Source organism: Sceloporus occidentalis, unplaced genomic scaffold, assembly GCF_023333645.1.
Source record: "Sceloporus occidentalis isolate IW3139 unplaced genomic scaffold, rSceOcc1.0.p SCAF_9, whole genome shotgun sequence".
Classification (NCBI taxonomy): Eukaryota; Metazoa; Chordata; class Lepidosauria; order Squamata; family Phrynosomatidae; genus Sceloporus; species Sceloporus occidentalis.
This window is the reverse complement of record NW_028316989.1, coordinates 40975376-40997701: the sequence shown is the minus strand read 5'-3', so window position 1 is coordinate 40997701 and position 22326 is coordinate 40975376. Positions and strand designations below refer to the sequence as shown.

At 44.3% G+C, this 22326-nt stretch overlaps 1 protein-coding gene across 1 annotated transcript; it reads right to left on the bottom strand.

Moving 5' to 3' along the window:
- Positions 1 to 11864: 11864 nt before the first annotated feature.
- LOC149307376 (RNA-binding protein MEX3B-like) lies at positions 11865 to 16614 on the bottom strand. The gene is made up of 2 exons (XM_089537900.1): positions 16114 to 16614; positions 11865 to 14418 (listed from the first exon to the last, which is right to left on the bottom strand). Exons 1-2 carry the CDS (start codon positions 16355 to 16357, stop codon positions 12881 to 12883), a joined length of 1782 nt encoding a protein of 593 aa, XP_089394026.1. The 5' UTR covers positions 16358 to 16614; the 3' UTR covers positions 11865 to 12880.
- Positions 16615 to 22326: the final 5712 nt, after the last annotated feature.

The window sequence follows — 22326 nt, the reverse complement described above, 5'->3', positions numbered from 1 at the left end:
CGCTGCCAATCAGGACAGTTGTAGTGTGCTTTTGGTTCTTCAGTTTGCTTGCTTTCCTCTTCCCTCCTCAACTCTTTTTCCTTTCTATCATTCTGATGGTAAGTCAGAGATGCTGAGCTAGATGTGTCATTGTGGTTGTGAAGCAAAACTCCAGGAATGCAGTTAGGCAGTGATTGTGCTATGTAACTCTGGTGTTGAATGGCAACATTGCAGAAGTGAACCCAAACACTGCTTGTGCATGCCCACTTCTGTAATGTGTAACTGTCTGCAAGTCTGCCTGCTCAATGGCACCACATGTACAACCCCACTTCCGCAACCTTAAACTGATTACAGATGTTGTGTAGCAGATAAAATGTTCCAACTGGAACATATAAAACATCAAGGGGGTTCCAGCCATTTTATTTACTGATTTCACAAAAGCCATTTGGGGAGGGGGGAATTGGTGGAAAAGAAAACATAATTTGCTTACCTGTTTTCACTGGTTTCAGATTTTTCAAAAGGCCAAGGGAAAGGTTTTCCATCTTCATTCATTCTTATTTTTAAAATATCTGGATGATTTTGGCAATAGTAAATCAGAAAGGGGAGACCCAACATGGTGTTGGAATAAGACTCGTTTCTGCCCTGTTTTATGTATCAGAATATTTGGTATTTATACTAGAAGACTACAATAGATTAATGCAATGTGTGCTTATGATAAAAACAGGACTAAGTGCCTCTGGATGCTTTTAGTAATGTAACAAAACAATCTTAGATTTATAGCCTCTAGAAAAAGTTAAAGAATAGGATAGGAGATAAAACAATTGGACTTCGTTACAGAAGCTCCCATGCATTGGGGTAGGTTGGCAGCCATCACTGGGGAGAGGACTCCACTGTTTCCCTTTGTCTGCAAGGGAACAAAGAACTATGTTATTTGAAGGAGGCGAAAAGCAAGGAGCAAAATGTCAAAATATGGTGATCCATATATAGATCTGAGAAAAAGCAGAAAGGAAAACACCAGGGAGTATCTATTTGTCCATTGCCCCCTTTACCTGATACAAGCATTGAAGCCTTTTACTTCCAACACCATGGGCACATAATGAGAAGATTCTGCCCTCTCTGCTGCCCTTCATGTATTTCAAAGCCCAGACCGTAATTCTTCTTTAGGTAAAATATACGTCAGGTGGGGTGCGGGAAGAGATCGTCTACTATATATGCTGTCAAACCACACCATGGAAACTGTAGAGCAGCAATGTCCAAACTCTGGCCCTCCAGTTATTTTGGACTTCAGATCCCAGAAGCCTCAGCCACCTTGGCCAATGGTTTGGGATTCTGGGAACTGAAGTCCAAAACACCTGGAGGGCCAGAGTTTGGGCATCACTGATGTAGGAAATGCTTGGTGTCTTAGCACTGATGTCCATGCATTTGCATGCAGGCACACTAGACAAAAGACAAGTGGACCTTGCAACAAAATATTGCAACATGAAGTATTTCTCTTCATGTTTCTTTCTCCTCGTTGGATTTGGTTGCACCCATCCGATTGTTTGTCCCCTGCCCCAATTTCATAGTTTCATAGCTACTGTGCAGTTTTGTTGGACTTGTGAGGGTAGTACTTTTTCGTCTTAAAGAGTTATAGAATCACAACACTGGAAGGAACCTCAAGGGCCATACAGTCCAATGCTATGCGGGAATCCAGTTCATAATTTGTTGCTACTGTAGTTATTTTAGTAAGCCTTGGCGTTCTTTCAAACCTGCTCTTGTGCATTTCTCTAACTAATCCTTTTTTTAAATCAGTAGCCATAACCACATCATCCGGCAGTGAATATCAATTTAAACATGCATGTAGAAGTAGTTCCTTTTGTCTGTTCTAAATTTCCTACAAGCCATCATCAGTTGCTGTATAAACAATCTTTCATTTTTAGCATATATCACTTGCTGTTGATGCATATACTGGTGCACACCGAAGTGGGGCCTTAAAAACATACTAAAACTAAATGTAGCTTGAAAATACCTCTTACAACAGCTGTTGTTAGAAGAAAGTTAATTAAAATGTAATTAGCTATTACATTTTACTCCAAAACTAAATGAGCTTATTATAGTCTTCTAAACTATTGTGGTTGAAATGGCCACCATCTGAACCTAAAGCTGTTCCTGTATATTGGAATACTGTACTGTTTGTATTATGTATATTGTTTCTATGTGCCAAAATACTGTGTACTGTTCCTATATCCGTTTCCCTCCAATTACTATGCAAGTACTATAATAGAATAATGAAGACAAATATCAGAATGAGTTACAAATGGTTCACACTAGGCATGTGGATGACTCTCTCAAGGCGTCTTACCAAAAAAAAGAGTACTGTATCTTTAAAATCAAACAAAATGTCAGCATGAAAATAGAAGTAACAACTAACAACATTAAAACAATGTTAGACTTCATTTGGGGACTTAGGCTGCATCTACAAAGCATAAGTTAAACTTCATTTGGGGACTTAGGCTGCATCTACAAAGCATAAGTTAGACTTCATTTGGGGACTTAGGCTGCATCTACAAAGCATAAGTTAGACTTCATTTGGGGACTTAGGCTGCATCTACACTGCCAAATGATGCAGTTTCACACCTCTTTATCTGCCATGACTCAATGCTGTGGAATTCTAGGATTTGTACTTTTGTGAGACATTTAGCCTTCTCTTTCAAAACACTCTGCTGCCATAACAAATTACAAATCCCAGGATCCCATAGCACTGAGCCATGGCAATTAAAACGTTGTCAAACTGCATTATTTCTGCAGTGCAGATGCAGCCTTTCATCTTTGTAAGTGGACTTGCGTCTGAAGGAAATAGAATTGAGCAGTTCTGCAATCCAGCAAAGGAATGCTGTTAGCATATTACATAGGGCAGACAGCTAAGTGACCACTGCACATCAAGACTAATGCCCAACAGGGTCCAATGCACAACAGAACCAAATGCGCAACAGGCCTGATATGCAACTGCCCAGATGTGGAATGGGCCAGGAGTGCTGATACATACTGGCACTTTATGATGCCCATCAGGATACTCTTGCCCATGTGCCATTACAATGTATTTAATCATATTTTATTGTGGATGTGAAGGTTGGGAGGGTTTGGGATACAATGGACAATAAAATATTTATTGTATACTTATTGTATTTTATGGGTGTTTTATTGTTAGCTGCTTCGATCTTTCTGGAGAAGCAGGATACAATTATTATTATTATTATTATTATTATTATTATTAATTACATATCTTCACAATCCACTGTTCAGACAGGCATTTAAAACAGAAAGTTTTTAAAGAATGGCCTGGGGTGCTGCACTGTTTTAAATATTTTTAACTTTTTAACTATATTTCATTCTTTTAATGTGTGATTTGTGTTAATGTTGTAATAATTTAATTCTATTTTAATGTAACATTTTTGTATGCTTTTAATTGTACTTTTTTTAAAATATTAATTAAGCTGCCCTGAGTCCCAGTTTTGTGGAAAGGGATGGATATAAATATAAATATAACAACAACAACAGCATTTCATCCGGTAAAAAATTGGGAGCCTTCATCAGGCTAAATATTTTAATCAGTCAGAGATTATCAATATTAATCCACAAAAAGAGAAAACAGACTACCCCAAAAAGTTTCCTAGATAAATTTCAACTAGTCAATCAGTCATTAGATATTAAACTAGTCATTATACTTTGTGGTATAAAATTAATTTTACATCTCTAGCTGTCAGTGGGGGCAGAATATTCAGAAGGCAACTAAAATTCAGTTGTATAGCTGCAAGAACTATATAAGATTACACTGTTCTCCCAAAAGTCACAATGGTGGTCCCCATATGGATGGGAGGCCGCCATGACGCCGGCACCCACACGTTCTAGGCTTCTGGAGCGTATGGTTGCTGCACACTCTGGAACCCTAGAATTGGCCAGAGAACGGTGCTTCCTACCTGTCTGTTTTGGGCCAAAATTAATTAATAACAGTCATGCTGAAGAAAGTTGGGGTCGGTTTTTCTAAAGCAAGATAAGTCTTATCTGGGTCACACATGCTAAATTAGCTATTGTACAGGAAAACGTAAGAGTCTTTTGGATTCTGGACATCCTCAGTTCTCCCTTTCTTTCCAAAGAGGCCTTTGGAATCTGGTCATCCTCAGTTCTCATTCAAGGGCTACTCAGAACTTTAATGCTGCCAGCTGCTCAGAATAAATCTAGCATGCCCTACTACAGTGCCCTGAAAAGCACCCTCTTCTATTCAGCAAATGAAGCTTAACTCAGTACAGGAACAAGAATCTTTGTGACCACCTACAACTCTCTGTGCTCTCAAGGATCTGGCAACAGGGGCTAGTTGAAATGTTGGCAAACCTGCAACCTGACCAGGACTGCTCAGCACAGAGCTATTTATGGCACCTTGTAAAGAGAAATGAAAGCCATCATTCAAAACCTTCAGGTCAAAATCCAACATATTTTGGTACACTTAAGCCGAATGAAACTCACGGATTTGAGATTGCCTCAGTGCTAGACTATAGCCAGTTATTCAATGTCCTGCAAAGGTTTATTTTACAACCACTATTTTATTTTATTTTATTTCTCCTTTCTTATATATATAAAAAAAAACACAGGGCAACCTACAGCAAGCAAATTGAAACAATTTAAAACCATAACAAATACATAGATTAAAAGGTATTGAATACAATCAACAAGTTAAAAACGAATTTTAAAACTTTGCGCCATTTTAAAACCATGTGCATTAGCATTCTGAAAGAAATAAGTGAGGCTCAAAGGCTTTAATAAATAGCAATGGCCTGTATTCCATAGCAGCAACTTAGTTCAGTATATTTAAGGCACTACCTTAAGTATACTGAGGCCCTATACAGACAGGCCAAAATAAAGCTGCTTCGGGCCACTTTGGAGGTATGCTGTTTAAATGATGCATGCATCTAAGAGTCCAGAAGCTGCACCAAAGCTGAGCTCCAGTCCTTAGGACTGGATTGTGGCTTTGTCTTGGCTTCTGGACTCTTAGGACCCATACATCATTTAAATAGCATACCTCTAAAGTGGTCCGAAACAGCTTTATTTTGGCCTATCTGTATGGGGCCATAGTATACTCAACTTTGTAACTACTCCTGGTCCGAACACTCCGAATTTGAGAGAAACATAATTCATTCATGCTCTGATTGCTGATGCCCTGTAGAGTAGGTTGGGGAGGGGATTTACAATTGTGGCAATAGTGTCAAAATTGTGACTAAATAGCAATCATGAATACAAAACAGTTACCTAGATTTACTCATTTTTAACTCAACTACAGAAATATGTGACCTGGCAAGTAGCTTTGTATGCTCTAACAACCAAAAACAAAATTGCAAAGGTAATAATTACATTTAATCCTTATATTAGTTGTACACACACACACACACACACACAAACACACACAATCTTTATTTATGGTCAATAGAGCCATCAAGGCATACAATAACTTAGATCACATAAACGGAAAGGTTGGATAACATATAAACCAATATAAAATAGATTATGTTAACACACATTACAATACAAAAAGTTAAAAATATAATTAAGTGAGCAGATTAGATTACAACATTGGAGATCGTTTGGATTATGAAATTATAGATTAAGGTTATAGATCCGTTAGTCAGACCCCTTTTTAATAATTCATTCTCTCTAATTTTAACAGCCATGACAAACATTTTGTGACCGACAGGGTAATACTCATGCATGTGGGAAAATCGCAAATGAAAAAACACTATTCTTTTTACCTAAGAGAACACCTCTCTAAGACTCTCCAGATCCTCCAGTGAAACTCTCCAGACAACATCTGCCATAATTTGCTCATAGACTCATGCTGGAGGACCTACAAATGCCCAAAGAAGTGTCTTCTCTATGAACTTTTAGGTCCTCCAGCACAACTCTATGGTCAACTTCTGGCAGAGTTGCGCTGGAGGATCTAGAGATTCCTAGAGAGAACATATTAATCAACATTGCAAATAATCAAATCTTCAAAAGTCAAAGGTGCAAATGTAGAAGGCCATGTGCATTTCTGTGAAAGCTCAGCTGAATGCAAGAGTGGAAAGAACAGGGTCAGGAGACACAAAGACGTTACAGGCAGGTCAGCCAATAACCAAGTTGCAATTTCTTACTCAGGCATAAAATCTGAGCATGAATTTATTGACAGAAAAAGCAAGGGAAGAAGGGAGGAAAGAGAACCACAGACTTCATCTGAGCACAGAAAATTTTTATTACAGTTTAGTAGGCTTCAATATTTAATTCATATTTAAAAATATTAACCAATTATGAAGACATCCTGATTAACAGAGCGGTAGGGATGTGGGCGAGTGAATGCTATATAAAACTTATTACAAATGCCCATCATAAATGCAAGTGGCATGCATAGTCTCAAGAGGCATTCTCCACTCCCACACAAGAGGAATGCCTCTTCCAAGAAAATGCCTGCTAGGACACAAATAAGCACCAACTCACAGCAAAGGAACGGCGCGCCATTCATTTCAGAAAGATTTGTTTTTAAGTATACAGAAGGCAAGTACAAATGGATGGATTAAACTGGCCAGGGGTCCTTTCACTTTATAGGGATATGATTCCACCTTCAACTGACACCATCTTGAGATTTTCTATTGGGAGGCAGTATTTAAAATTCTCAGCCAGAGAACTGTAGTGCATCCTAAAACTACAAATCCCCAAATTCCACAAAATATTGCCATGGCAATTAAAACAAATCGCAACACCATAACTGGATAGAGTAAAAGGACTCCAGAACTCATAAGTCAGTGTCTTACATCATGCAATAGCCCTTATTATTTTAGCAGAAAGGCTTGTGTCCCTCCCCTTGAATCCTGTACTACAAATGCAGACCAACAGAAATAAAGAAGCAGGCCCAAAGTCTTTACAAAATGCCTGGTCTTTTCAAATGGCCATCATCAACACATTTGGGCTTTGCAACATATTTACACTCTTCCAAATTGTAAGCATTGACATAGGAACCAATTGCCTATAGTAAGGAGGAACAGACAACATGAAGCTATTCTGACAGGCTATTGTGTGGGAACCCAATAGGACATAAATACCCTAAAGGTACCAGATCCTATGTCATCTTGGAAGCTAAGCAAGGTAAGCTCTGGTACATACTTGGATGGGAGACCACCAATGAATACTAGGTACTGCAGAAGAAGGAAGCGGCAAAGCTACCTCTGAATATTCCTTGCCTAAGAAAACCCTGTGACATTCATGGGGTCACCATAAGTCGACAGGTGACTTGAAGGTACATACACGTATATATGCAAGGAAACCTACTCAATGGCTGATGGTTCAGTTCATGGGGCTGCTCTTGTGCTTTGCACTGCTATGGGACCCAGACTTTGGATAACTTGTTTCAAGGAAGAAAGGCGCTCCAGCAATGTCATTTCTAAAAACAGCGGATATCTCAGAAGTGCCTCAGAAACCCCCAAACCCAGGAAGCAATGCCAAAGCTGGAGGTACCAAACCATTTCACAGCTTTTACTCACATGGCACATTGCACCCTATACTTAAATTACCCATGCACAGAGCTCCCAGCATGCCCCAACTAGTTTGGCCACCAACTATGCTGGCTAAGGGATTCTGGGAGTTGTTGTCCAACAAGTAACTTTTCCATGACTTTGCATAAGCAAAGAAGCTTCAATCCTTAGGACTGGAGCATGGCTTTGGCGTGGCTTCTGGCCCCTTAGGATGCATGCATCATGCCTCTTATGCAGAACTTACAAAAGTTAGCATTTTGGACTGCAACTCCCACAATTCTTCAACCAACATAGCCAAGAGCCATGATACATAAAATTATTTGGATGACCAATGAGACCCAGGCACCATTGTATAAAAAAGAGGAAGGGTGAGGCATAAAAAAAGGGAAACGGCAACACCTATAAGACTAACTGGGTTTTATTTTAGCATGAGCTTTCATGGATATAAACCCACTTCTTCGGATTCAGTACTGTGGTATTAAGGTCTCAGGTATAAAGCATATTTATACATTAGTGGGGTGGGACAGAATGCAATAGGACCCAGAAAGTTGCAAATCATGTCTCTTGCCCTAAATTTTGAAAGATATGGGCAAAATGATTTACATTTTTCTGGATCCTATTACATTCTATCCCACTCCCACACAAATATACAGTACTTTATACCTGAGTCATACTGCATCCGAAGAAGTGGGTTCACAAAAGCTCATGCAAGAAATAAAAATCAATCTTAAAGGTGTTGCCACATTTCTTTTTTTTCCCCTCCCACTGCCTTCCTCCTTTCTATGGTAGAAGAAGCTAATCCTGCTAATTCTTTGAGAGAAACCATCTGTGAGTTTAAACCGAGTGAGAAGTCATGCCGCTTTTTATAAATGAAATCTATTTTAGAAGTCCAGATTCCAAGAGTTTTGTATGTACAGCAGTGCTACTCCAAATGGTGGGCCGGAGACCTGTGCTGGTCCATGCGCCATCAGTTGTAACTTTCCAGGAAAGAAAGAGTTGTAGCCAATGGGCACAAATATGATAACAGTCTCTGGCATGTTAGGAGAAGGGGGATCACTGAGTCTCCCTTACATCAGGTATCCTAAGAAGCACTGGTTTACACTGCGATCCCACAAGCAGATGCTTGTCTTGCTGAAGCCTTCAGGTTCAACTCAGGAAAAGCTTGGAAAATAGCCCTCTCTGAAACCCTGGAGAGATGCTGCCAATCCGTGTATACAATCCCAAATTGGCTGGAAATCCCAATCAGCCTGATTCAGTAGAAGGCAGCTTCCTATTTTGCTCACTAAGATTGTTGTTAGGTCAAGAAGACTGCACAGGTAAATGCTTCACCAAGAAAAACCATTTCCCTGCAGATAGAAAATGACTGCATCAGGGAGCAGGCATGGCTAGGATTCCTCTCTCTACCATCCACTTTTGTAAGCAGTTTTGCTTTTTAAATACACAGCAAGACCATTGGATCCTGGTGCAATAACTTCACCCACTGGCAATCTAAAACAGTAGTTACTCAGAGGCAATGTAGTTGCTATGGGAGGCATGCCCCTGCCTCATCTGCTACCTGAATCAGGTCTACTGAAGATACAGTATTTCAGTAGTTTGCTCCATCAAATGGTATACCTATGTCCACTGGAAACCATATATTAGCCTGCCTCAAGTCGGTGCCCTGATTGTGTGTTGGAATACAATTCCCATCATGGCCAGGCTGTCTGGGGATCATAGGATATGCAGTTCAACACACCAGGAGTGTGCAGCTTCAGCCAGGCTGAACTGTTGTCAGCTCCATCTTCTTCCAGTTGGACAAAGCTGACATAGCCAGACTTCAAGATCAGGCCATGCTTGTATTGTAGCCAATGCATACAAGTATCAGAAGTTACACACTGCCAAAGGAGGGAAAAAAAGTCACGTAGGTAGTATCCACTTGAGCATGTGATTTTCAGTACCACTGGGCCTGGATGCCAGCATGCATATTTTTAAAGCTGGATCGTACTCACAGATCATAATGAAATACCATATATACTCGACTATAAGTCGACCTCATGTATAAGTTGAGGGCAGGTTTGGGAGGCGAAATTAAGGATTTTGATATGACCCGTGGATACGTTGAGGGTAAAACTTTAGGGTATGTAACAAGTCCCATTATATGGAGCAAAGGAAAACAATGTTCTTTGTGGTCACCCTGAAGGCTGGCTGGATGAAATACGTAGTAGAGGGAGGTCAATGCCAACACAAAGATGGCTGGGGTTACTGGCACTTGAAGTCCCAAACACCTGAAGGACCAAAGTTTGAGAACCACTGATCTACAGTGGTCCCTCCACATTCGCTGAGGTTAGGGGCGAAGTACCCCTGTGGATGTGGAAAAAAAGAATATTTTAAACAAAAATACTATTTTTTTACCACAGAGAACATTGCTCTAGGAATCTCCAGTTCCTCCAATGCAACTCGTATGGTCAACATCTGCCAGAAGTTGATCATAGAATCATGCTGGAGGGCCTACAAATGCCCTGAGAAGTGCTTTCTCTAGGAACTTCTAGGTTCTCCAGCACAATTCTATGGTCAACTTTTGGCAGAGTTGTGCTGGAGGACCTAGTAATTCCTAGATAGAGCATATTAATCAAAATCACAAGTAATCAAATCCGCCCAAGTCAAAGCCGCAAATGTGGAGGGCCAACTGTATTTACAACAGGCACTTCCAAGTTAACTAATCATTGGCCTGTTACAGACTTCCAAAATAAAGCTGCTTCGGGTCTCTTTGGAGGTATGCTATTTAAATGATGCATGCATCCTAAGAATCCGGAAGCTGCACCAAAGCTGTACTCCAGTGCTTAGGAATGGAGTGTGGCTTTGGCGCGACCTCCGGACTCTTAGGACCCATGCATCATTTAAATAGCATACCTCCAAAGAGACCCCAAGCAGCTTTATTCTGGCAGTCTGTAACAGGCCTTAATAATATCAATAGAAAAAAAAGGTTACATATCTTTATCCAAAGAGTGATATAGAGGAAAACCCTACCTGCACATTTTTTCCAATCTGCAGCTAACTTCATGAGGTCCAACATTAACTCTTAACAAAAATGTCAGTAAACCATTAACGCATAAGGTGTAACCTTACAGGCCAAATATAGACCATCAGGTCAGATAATGTGGTCTGCCATTTGCTTAGCGATGCTCAGTTCTCACCTTCCCAGACAGGTAGCAAAAGCGGGATGTTTTGTTTGCAGATTTGGGTATTGCATTCGGCCTGGTGGGTCAGTCACACGTTCACAGGCCTGTAGTATATACACATACAGAAGTGAGTATGAGAGCTAATTCACACATTGGAAAAGCATATTTGCAATACAAGTCAGTTGCCTGCTCGCTGTGTAGACTTTACACCCTGAAACAAAGGAGAACATGTCAAGACAGCAAGAACTTGCTAACAAGTACAGACACCTCGGTAAACCCACTCCAAAATATGCAACCCCTTTTAAGAGACATTCAGAAATCATGTCCCATGAAAGACATATACTAGATTTTCTCATCTCCAACACTGAAATACAAAACAGCGCCAAAATCTAATCAAAAACACCAGCTGCTTTTCTGTAATATTTTATTTATATAGAAATACTTAAAAAAACATGAAGTAGCACCATTACTTAAGTTTTACCTTTATTATGTAGAACTTTAAATGTCAGAAAAATAAAACTCTTGATACAATTTCAAATCTTGTCTCAGCAAATATAATATTAGTATTTGACCATGAGGTTAAAGGCCCTTTATCATAAAATAAAATATACTTTGTTTTGTTTTTTTTAAACTTTGCTCAGTAAAGTACATTTAAGATCAAGTAATATCACCTACATATACATAAAGAAGTGGTAAACAAATGTATTAAAATAGAAATACTAAACTATAGTGGTGCAACAGAATTTTTTTTGTAATCTCCACTGAATTCTATTTATACAAATGTTAGAAAGCATCAACAGTTCCTTTTGATGTATGCTTAAACGCTTCCATTTTTGTAATAATATAGAATAAAATATGCTTCATATCACTGAATAGAAAATATGCTGGGTGAAGCAGATTTAAAAGATTTCTTTTTTCCTGAACCTATAAAAAATCTCCATCCCAACAGAATACTGTTCAAAGTATTACACATTTATGGTTTTGTAATTCCATTCACAATTGTGTGATAGTAAAATAATACAGTGTTCTTTGCCATAAGGCCATACTAAAAAATAAAAAAGATTTAACCCAGCTACAAAAAAGTTCACTGAACTTAAATTAAAATACTTGTAAACATCTTTGCAATATGAAATATAATTTTTCAAGTCAAAAAAGAATAAAATACTTCAATCTGTATTAATGCAATTCATCTTTAAAACCTTTAAACATTTTAATATATATATAAGAGATATGTTACAGTTTCCTTTTTTTCTTTGATAAAGCTGCAGTATCATAAGTTTTTTTTAATTATTATTATTATCATCATCATTATTATTAACTTTTTTTCACAGGAAAAAAAATCTTGCCCTTTCAAGAACATTCAAGGAAAGTAATCCATCCATAGATTTATGTCTCAGTAAGCAATCTAAGTAACTACCAGCACATTATACTAACTGTTCACACGCCATCATAATCCAATATGCATTTCCTACTTTAATTTAGAAAAGTGTGAAAGACAAGAAAGAGAGAAAGAGGAGAGAGAGAAAGAGAAGCATTTTGGAAGCTTGGCTCAAAGAGAAAGTGTAGATACTAGTCTATTACTAGAATGTCGTTCCTTAATATTTATAGCATGCACCAGATGTTACAAATATCCCCCTTAACCCATCCTAGGCTACAAGAACACTCAATGCAAAATAATATCAAAATTTAAGAAAAAGATGGTAACCATCTTGCAAAACACCAGGTCCCCTCTATTGTCACTTCTGCTATTTGTGTTTTCCTTTTTTTGGGATGTGCGGATACTGCAGCTTTAAAAGCCCAACGCGGAGAGTATACACATCTATATATATTTATATGTAGGATTATATACGCGAGTGGAAGAGGTTGCTTAGAGGTGTGTATCTTGTTGTGCGCACAAAATATTCATGTGTGTGAGTGAGAGAGGGTGATAGGCATAGGCTGCATCCGCACTGCAGAAATAATCTGGTTTGACTCCACTTTAACTGCCATGGCTCAATGCTATGGAATTCAGGGGATTATAAGTTTGTTGTGGCATTAAAGCTCCAACTCATCAGCTTCTTCCTCCTGCCCCTCATCTAGCAAAGCTCTAGTGCCACAACAAACTACAGTTTCCAGAATTCAACAGCACTAAGCTATGGCAATTAAAATGGTGTCAAACCGGATTATTTCTACAGTGCAGATGCAGCGATTGAGACTTTTGAAGTGAGGGATTTCCTAGGAGAAGATACGGATGGCCTGGGTGACAGCACTGTGGCAGACCGGGCATTGGGGCTCTGTCTTCTCGCAAATCCGGTTGGCACACTCCATGCAGAAGAGGTTGTGGCCGCAGGGCACCAGGGCTGCGATCACCTCGCTCTCGAAGCAGATGGAGCAGTCGCGGCTGCCTTTCCGTCGCAGGCCGGAGGAAGAAGAACAAGAGGAGCTGGAGGAAGAGCTGGATGAAGAGGAGGAAGAAGAGGAGGCCGAGGAGTCAGAGGGCAAGCCAGGCAAGTGGCAACCCAGCCCGTTGGCATAGAGAGGGTAGGAAGAAGATGAAGAGGCTGCAGCAGCAGCGGCGGCGGCAGCTACAGCAGCGGCAATGAGGCGGCCTCCTGGATCGCTCCGCACCCGTCGTGCCAAAGGATGCTGCTGCTCAACTGCCAACACCACACTTCCGGCTCCACCATGCAGAGGCGGGGAGATCCGTGTCGGAGGAGGAGGCGGCCCAACACCACGCCTCTGCCCGCCACCACTGCCACTTGCCAGCAAGGCCAGGTTGGCATTTGGCGGAGGCGGGCCACCATTGCCGCTGCCAGCAGGGAAGGCGAGTGCAGTGGGTGAGGCAGGGCTCCCGCGCTCGAACTGGGACCAGAGCAAGGGCGCAGTGGGTGGAGGTGCCGGAGCCAAGTCGAAGCCCGGCGGGGACTCAAAGCCGGGCAGCTCAGAGGAGCCACAGCCTTCGGGTGAGGAGAGGCCCTCCCCATAGGCACCGTAGCCATTGTGGTTGTGGTTGCCACCATTGTGCGAAGGGAAGCTCAAGGCTGGACTGGGTGGGCTGAAGTCGGCCAAGCGGGCGCTGCCTCCAGAACCGAAGTAGGAGTCAGTGGAGGCACTGCCCAGCGAGCTAGAGCTGTCGTTGCGGTAGCTGCAGAAAGGCTTGCGGCCAGGTGTTGGAGGCGCAGAGGGCGGTGGTGGTGGAGGAGGAGGCGGTGGTGGGGGAGGTGGAGGAGGTGGTGGGGTGGGTTTACTCCAGAGGCTGCCAGCACCACCACCCAGTTCAAAGCCCACATCGGTGCCGTTGGCATGAAAGTCATTGTCGTCGGTCAGCTCAATGATGCCACCGGTGCGCATGGCGATGTGGGCTTCAATCTCTTCCCGGGCCCGGTCCACGTTCTCTGGCATGCCAGTCACCTCAAAGACAGGCTCCTTGTCACGGCTGGGCGTGACGATGTAGGTGTGCGTTTGCTGCTGAATCCGCTTGATGGTGGCTCCTTTGGGCCCCACCACCAGGCCGACCACGCGGTAAGGCACCCGCACTTGGATGGTGGTCTGCCCAGGCAAGTTGGGAGGACTGGGCACTGTCCCATTCAAGACGGTGTTTTTGTTCCGGGATGCACGGATCATGGAGAAATGTTCTGCTGCAGAAATGATCTCCCGCCGGGCCATGGCGACATCTTCTTTCCTGCCTGTCACCACAAAGAGCGGTTCCTCCCCACGGACTGGGGTTTTGATGTAGGTGTTGGTCTTGGCCCGGAGTGCTTTGATTTTACAACCTGAAGAGGAGAAGAAGGAAGGAATGAGGGAGGGAAGAGTGGAGGAGGGAAAGAAAGGGTTACATCTCTAGCTTTGGGGGAAGCAACAAAGGAAGGATCCACCCTAACCTGCCCAGCATGTCCCCTATTTGTTCCTACTTGTGCCATTGCCTTTCTCCAGCTTGAATCCCCTCCCATCCTCAACAACACCCATCAGAAGAACAACAGGCATCGGGATTGCCAAGGTTGGCCACTCCAACACAACACGCCCCTCTGCCCCCAACCCGTGAAGCCAACACATATTCCCATTGGCCCAACCCTTTCTTCGGAGGGCATCAGTTGGGCAGAGATGGGGGGTGGGGAGAGAGAAAAAGAAGAGGGAAAGATGGAAAGCAGACAGAGAAAAAAGGAGAGAGAGGAAAAACCAACAATACACAAACAACAACAACAACATACATCCAGATCTCAGGCAACGCATGCCAAGAGACCGTCCACCTCGCCTCCCTCGCCAGAGGGCGGCCCAAACCAGGCAACACACAAAGAAAAGCCCACAATAACAATCCACTGGGGCTCCATCATTAGAGAGGAAGGCAGACCTCCTCAACAAAGCAGCAGCAACAGCAGCAGAGGCGTGGGTACCAAATCCTGGCCCAAATCAACACAAAGACCACAAAGGCACTAAATGCCAGGGGAAGGAAGGAAAGAAAGAAAGGGTTTTTTTAAAGGAGGGGGGATTATAACCATCCCTATCCACCACACCCCTCAGCAAATCCTAACAAAAGGCACCCAATGGCATTTGCCATGCAGGGAGTGGGTGAGTGGGTGGCACAGCCACATCTGAGGAAAAGGAGAAGGCAGACAACTGGGAGGAGAAAGCCATCCACCCTGGGCTCCACTTTCTTTGTCTTAAGGGGCATGGAGGGGTTGAGGAAAGGGAGGCCAGGGTGTCCCCACCCCACCCGCAATTCAATGGGAGGAGCCCCCTATGGGCACCTGGGCATCACAACACAAAGTGAGAGGGTGATGGGAGGGTGGGGATGTGTTGTGGGGAGCAATATGGGGTTGTTGACTCTTATGGGGGGTATCTTGAGGGGGGGGTGAGGAAACAGCAGCCCCCCTGCAATTTGACAGGAGGCAACCCCTGTGGGCACCTGGGCACTGCAACACAAAGCAAGAGGAGGCAATGGGGGGCGGGGGGTTTGTTGTGAGGGGCAAGGTGAGGTTTGTTGACCCATTGTACACTACAATTGCAGGGGGACATGCTGTTCCCCCAACCCTCACCCCTCAAGATGCCCCCATCTTGACCCCCCATACATCCCCCACCCTGCCATTGCCTCCTCTTGCTTTGTCTTGTGCCCAGGTGCCCACAGGGCTCCAATGGCAGGGTGTGTGTGTATGTGTGCTGTTTCTGCAACCCTGTGGGCCAACAAACCCCCTCTTGCCCCTCACAACACCCCCCACCCCCAACCACTGCCTCCTCTTGCTTTGTCTCGTGGTGCCAGAAGGGGGGGCTCCCATTGAATCGCAGGGGGGCTGCTGTTTCCTCGCCCCCAAGAGGGTCCAGAAGACCCCCAAGACCCCCCCCACCCTTTGATGCCCCTCTCCCTTTGTCTTGTGGCTGCCAGGTGCCCACAGGGATGCTGTCTCCCATCCCTCCCTCCCAGGTGCTCCCCATCCTCATCCTGATCCTCATCCTCCCCATCCCTCCAAGCCCACCTTGCCTGCCGACGATCTCGGCGACGTGCTCGGAGCTGGGCACCGGGACGCACTCGGTCATGTTGACGCTCTTCTTCCTGGGCTCGTTGTCGTAGAGGGAGGCGGCCTCGTCGTTGTCCAAGCCCAGCAGGGAGAGCTGGTCCAGGGCGATCTGGAGGGCGCGCTGGTCGTCCAAGGTCTCGCCTCCCACGCCTCCCACAACGCTCCCATTCCGCTCCATCTCCGCGAACAAGGAGCTGGGCATCGTGCGGGAGGATGGAGGGAGGGAGGGAGGGCCTCCCCCTGGATTGCCCCTGGATTGCCTCTCCAGCTGGGGAAGGAAGGGAGGGAGGGAGGAAAGGAGGAAGGGAAGGAAAGAAAGAGAAAGGAAAGAAAAGGAAGGAAAAGAGACAGGGAAGGAAGGAAGGGAAGGAGACAGGCGACAGGGAAGGAAGAAGGGGAGGAAAGGAGGGAGGAAGGAAGGGATGAGAAAGGGAAGGAGAAAAGGAAGGAGGGAAGCCAAGCCAGCCCCCTCCCCCAGCCCTCAAATCAGACACAAAGGAGGCGCCGCCGAGGCAGATGGCCGGAGAGCGGAGGAGGCTCGCTCTTCCTTCCTTCCAGCCGCGAACAAAAGGAGGAGGAGGAGGAGGAGGAGGAGGGAGGAGGCCAAACGGTCTCTAAAACGTGGATCGTTTCCTTCTGCCTTTTCGTCCCGAAGAAAGAAGGAGAGATCCTGGCGGGGGCAATCCGGTTTCAAGAAGACGAGGAGGAGGAGGATGATGATGATGATGATGATGATAATGAAAAAGCAGCAGAAGCCGAGATCCAGAGGGTGCCCCCCGCCCCCTGCCACCCCAGATTGCCCCCTTTCCTTTTAGTCTCTTCCTTGGCCTGCCTTTTTCTTTGGGGGGGAGGCTGTTGTGTGTTGGAGGATGATGAAGATGATGATGGTGATGATGATGATGATGATGGTGGCGCCTTGTCCTGGGCTCCTCTTCCTTCCTTCCTTCCTTCCTTCCTTCCTCCTCCTCCTCCTCCTTGGGCCACAATGCTGGAAGGAAGGGCCCCTCCCAGCCGCCACTCACCGCTGGCCTCCTTCCCTTCCCTTCCCTTCCCTTCCCTCCCTCCTCCGTCTGAGCCTCCGCTGCTGCAGCCAGACACTCCGCGGAAGGAGGGAGGGAGGGAGCCAGCACTGCCCCGGCAGCACAGGCGGACACCCGGCCTCGCCATTGGCTGATTCCCCCTAAAGGGGCGTGGCCAACCCGGTCTGGCCCCGCCCTCCCCTGCCACGCCCCTCCCAGCCCAGGCTGAGGCTGCTTTCCTTTGTTGTCTATAAGGCAGCAGGACAGCTCCCAAAAGGGAAGGAGGGAGGGAGAGGGAGGAAGGCCTTGGGAAGCTCTATGGGCTGGGCAATAGGGGCCCCTACCTCTGGTGGGTCAGAAGCACAGACTGGGAAGGGACCCCAGGGCCACCCACTCCAACCCCCCTGCCATGCAGGAACTCACAGTCAAAGCATACAGTCATGGAGTTGGAAGAGAGAATGCAAGGGCCATCCAGTCCTCTCAATTAACTCCATTCCAAATTTCCAACCCCATTCTGCCATGCAGGAACTCACAATCAAAGCATAGAATCATGGAGTTGGAAGAGAGTACATCCAGTCCTCTCAGAGAAGCACAGACTTGGAAGAGACCGCAAGAGGTATCCAGTCCGATCCTCCTGCCATGCAGGAACTCTCAATCAAAGCATAGAATCATTTAGTTGGAAGAGACCGCAAGGGCCAACCCCTCCAACCCCATTCTGCCATGCAGGAACTCTCAATCTAAGCACAGAATCAGAATCATTTAGTTGGAAGAGACCACAAAGGCCATCTAGTCTAGCCCCCTGCCATGCAGGAACTCTCAATCAAAGCATAGAATCAGAGAATCCTAGAGTTGGAAGTGACCGCAAGGGCCAGCCTCTCCAGCCCCATTCCACCATGCAGGAACTTACAATCAAAACATAGAATCACATGAAGGATATCGGGAGTTTATCCCATGAACATCCTGGAAAAAGAATCGTGTAAATACACACAACGATTTCACACAACATTGCACAAAACCCACCATTAAAGCAATCACAAAGAAGCATTAATGTGCATCATTTCACTATCAGGATTTCAGCGGCAATGCGTTTCCGATATCGTTTTATTTGTGCAATTGCATGTGATAATCATATGCGCAATTACTCGCCATTTCCACTTCATTCGTGGGATGCTTTAAATGTGCTTTAATCTCTCTTTAATGCCGAAAGCATCCCCAGCTTGATAAACTCTATAGAATCAGAAAATCAGAGATGGAAGGGACCCAGATTGGCGGCACGACAACCGCACACCGTGGCCTCCGGAGGACACAAAAAGAAGCTGCGAAAAGCAACTTCTTTTGAGCATCCTGGAAGGGGCGTCATAGGCGTGCTGGCGTGTCATGAGGACGCCCTTTCTGCGCTGTGCTGTTTGGGCACTGCGCCACAGTGCATCATGGCCCATGCCATATCAACGGACATGCACCAAAATGGTGACATGGAGGCGGAGTCATGGCTTTGAGCATGCGGGTGTTACGCCGTGACTCCGCCCACAGGCTGGCACTTTTCGACGGACTGTACAGGGCCTTCATTAGCAATTTCATTGGCAGCTATATGTGTGGTGATTTGATATTTCTCTGCCTGTCATTAGGATGTTGGTGTTAACGCATATGAATACAGTTTGATACATAAAGCTTTTCCAGTATCTCCAAAGTACATTTACTCTGGGATACATAGTGTGGGACACTTTGCTATTCTCTCCCTATTTTTCTGGATGTGAGAGCTGGACAATGAAGGCATCCTGACCAGGACCCATACACACAAATTAAATATGTGTACACCTTTGCCTCGACCAGGAAAGGAAAACCTATGCTCGCCTCATGCGCACCTTAACTCGCCATTTTTATCAACATTTGGGGTCAGTGGTGGCGCGAAAGAAGCAGCCATTTGGTGGCGAGGGCCAGAAAGCTTTTAACGAATGGCGTAAAATACTGCCTTGATGTATTTTAAGCATTTTAAACCTTTTAAATTAGATTTTAGTATTGAATTAGTTTTAATTGTTGTAGTCATTTAATTCTATTTTAATACACACTTGTCCCTCCATAGTCACTAGGGTTAGGGGCACAATAAGGAAAAACCACAAATAACAAAAACGTGCATGTTTTTACCTGAGAGGACACCTCTCTAGGAATCTCTAGGTCCTCCAGCGCAACTCTGTGGTCAACGTCCGACAGACACCAACCATAGAGTTGCGCCGGAGGAGCTACAAATGCCTAGTAGAGTATTCTCTGTTAGGAATCTTTAGGGCCCTTTCGGTGCAACTTTTAGTTAAGGTTGACCATAGAATTGCACTGGAGGACCTAGATGTTCCTAGAGAGAACATATCATCCAAGTCCATCAATAGTCAAATCTGCAAACATTAAAGCCGCAAATATGGATGGATGAGTGTATATAAACAAACCCAAATCTCCTCTGCAGGGTCAGGAGAGACCCCAAACCCTTCCTGAGGGAGGTTTTTCCCCCACACAGACAGACTTGAGTCTCCCTCTTCCCAAAGCCAAGAAGGATGGAGAGCTGCTGCTGCTTCTCTCCATCCCTTTCCCTGTGTTGCTGCCTCCTCACAAAAGGAGGTGTGGTTGTGGCTTTTCTTTGCACAGCTCTGGCTTTGCTCCGCCTCCAGAGCCATGTGCAGTTTTTGGGCTATTTGAAGGGAGGAGAAGGAGGAGGAGGAATTGGTGCCTTCTTCCTCCTCCTCTTCCTCTTCCTCTAAGGCAGAAGGAGACAAAGGAGGCAGCCCTTCCAACTTGCAGTGTTGCCAACAAGCCTCAAAGATATGCATTCTCCCGGCATGTTTTACCAAAATCCCTGGAATCCTCCAATATTTATTATTATTATTCAGTCAAAATCCCCCCCAAGAAAGAAATTAATTAAATTCACAAAATGATGATGATCATGATCATGATCATGATCATGATAATGGGAAAATGTAGGGCATTACCAAACAGAAGCTCAAAAACACTCAAATTCATGCTGTCTACCCTGCATCCACACTGCAGAAATAATCCGCTTTGGCACCTCTTTAACTGCCGTGGCTGAAAGCCAGGGAAATCTGGGAAGCATCATTTGTTCTGGCCCCTGAGCTACGCCTTGGTTGCAATTGTTTGTGAACATGGGTGGCACTATATAAATAAATGTGTTGTTGTTGTTGTGAAACGAAAAATGTAGGGCATTACCAAAAAGAAGCTTAAAAAAACATATAGAAATGGAAATTCATGCTTCCTACTTGCATCCGCACTGCAGAAATAATCCACTTTGGCCTCACTTTTAAGTGGCATGGCCGAAGGCAAGGGAGTCCTGGGGAGTGTCCTTTGTTCTGGCCCCTGGGCTATCATTTGTAAACATGGGTGGCACTATAGAAATAAATTCATTATTATTATTATTATTATTGTTGTTGTTGTTATTGTTATTGTTAGGACATCTGGTCACCCTGCTTTAAATGAATGAGTGAGGAAGGGAGGGCATGTGGCACATTGCGAGCAAGGCTTTGGGAGACACTGCAGTCCCTCATGCCTCCCTTCCTCACTCATTTGTTTAAAGCAGGGTGATCAGATGTCCTAACTGCAAAGGAGGACAAGGCAAAATATAGGACATTCATATGTAGGGTTTCCTCTTCCATGGCTCGGCTTCGTCCTTTTTCTCTTGCAGTCCCTTGTTCCTGGAATTGCCTCTCTGTAAACTGTTGTGGACTCTTCCTTACCTTGCTGTTTTAAAGCCCACATTGAAAACTTTATTGTTTTCTAAAACTTTTGGAATCTCGGACAAAAGCTTTATATCCTTAGGCTATTTGATCATTTGTTTTAGTTTGCATTATGCCTCTGTGTAGGAGGGAGGAGTTTGAATCCATTGCTCAGGGTCCTATTCTCTGGAGCAGCAGAAAACAAGCTTGCTCCAGTCTCAATATGACACCCCTTCAAATACTTAAACAGGGATATTATATCACCTCTTAACCATCTCTTCTCCAGCCTAACTATACCCAGCTCTTCTCATACGGTATGGTTTCCAGACCTTTCACCATTTTGGTCGCCCTCCTCTGGACATGTTCCGGTTTGTCAACATCCTTTTTCAATTGTGTTGCCCAGAACTGGACACAGTACTCCAGGTGAGGCCTGGCCAAAATAGATTGAACACATCTATTAGAATAGAACACATCTACTTAGGTTCTACTGTGTTCTAACTTTTCTGACTATACAAGGTGGATTGCCCATAAATACAGAAAAACACAACCACAGTCACAAAGGTAACAGCCACGTCTTTTCTAAATTGTTAGACAATTTTTGAAAGAATGGCAGGAGGCACAAATGTTAAAAGCCAGTGGCAGAGTTCTGCAATCCCTGACCTCGGAGTTTATCAGACAAGGGAAACTGGAAGTATAATCCAATGGCAATCCGAGCGCAATCATGGGGTTTAACATTATTGTGTGATAGACTACCACACGCAATTTCGGGCAATGGGAAGTCAGTCCGAACGCAATCATGGGGTTTCACATTATTGCGTGTGAGGTGATCACACGCAATTTTGGGCAATGGCAAGCTATTTTCGGGCAATGGGAAGTCAGTTCAAACGCAATTCGAATTCACATGAATTCGCTGAACTAGCGAATTCACATGAATGCGTTCTGGTCCCACTTTCTTTTCATTCAAAATTAAGAGAAATTCCTCCCGTGTGATAAACTCCAGAGATATAGATATAGACAGGGGGCTCCAAAACACACTGCAGAAATACTGTATATATTCATGTTCTGTGTAAGTCTAGACATTTAGATAAAAAATTTGACCCAAGAAACTGAGTCGACTTATCCATGGGTCAATGGAAGTGATGTACTCTTATTTTACAAAAGGAACCATTCCTTGGTGAAAGGCAGGAACATAATCTGTTCTGGAAGCACTGACCCCACTCTACTCTCCCATCCCTCCAACCTTGAGTATGAGCACAAACAGTTATGCCTCCTGGAATTTTGTTGTTCAGCATTGTATTTCCTTTGCTTTGTTCTTTATATCCTTTGTTAAATGCCCCTAGGTTTTACCTGTGACATATCCATGGGTCATATCAAAATCCATCATTTTGGCCCCAAAATCTGCACTCAATTTATATATGAGGTTGATTTATAGTCAAGTACAC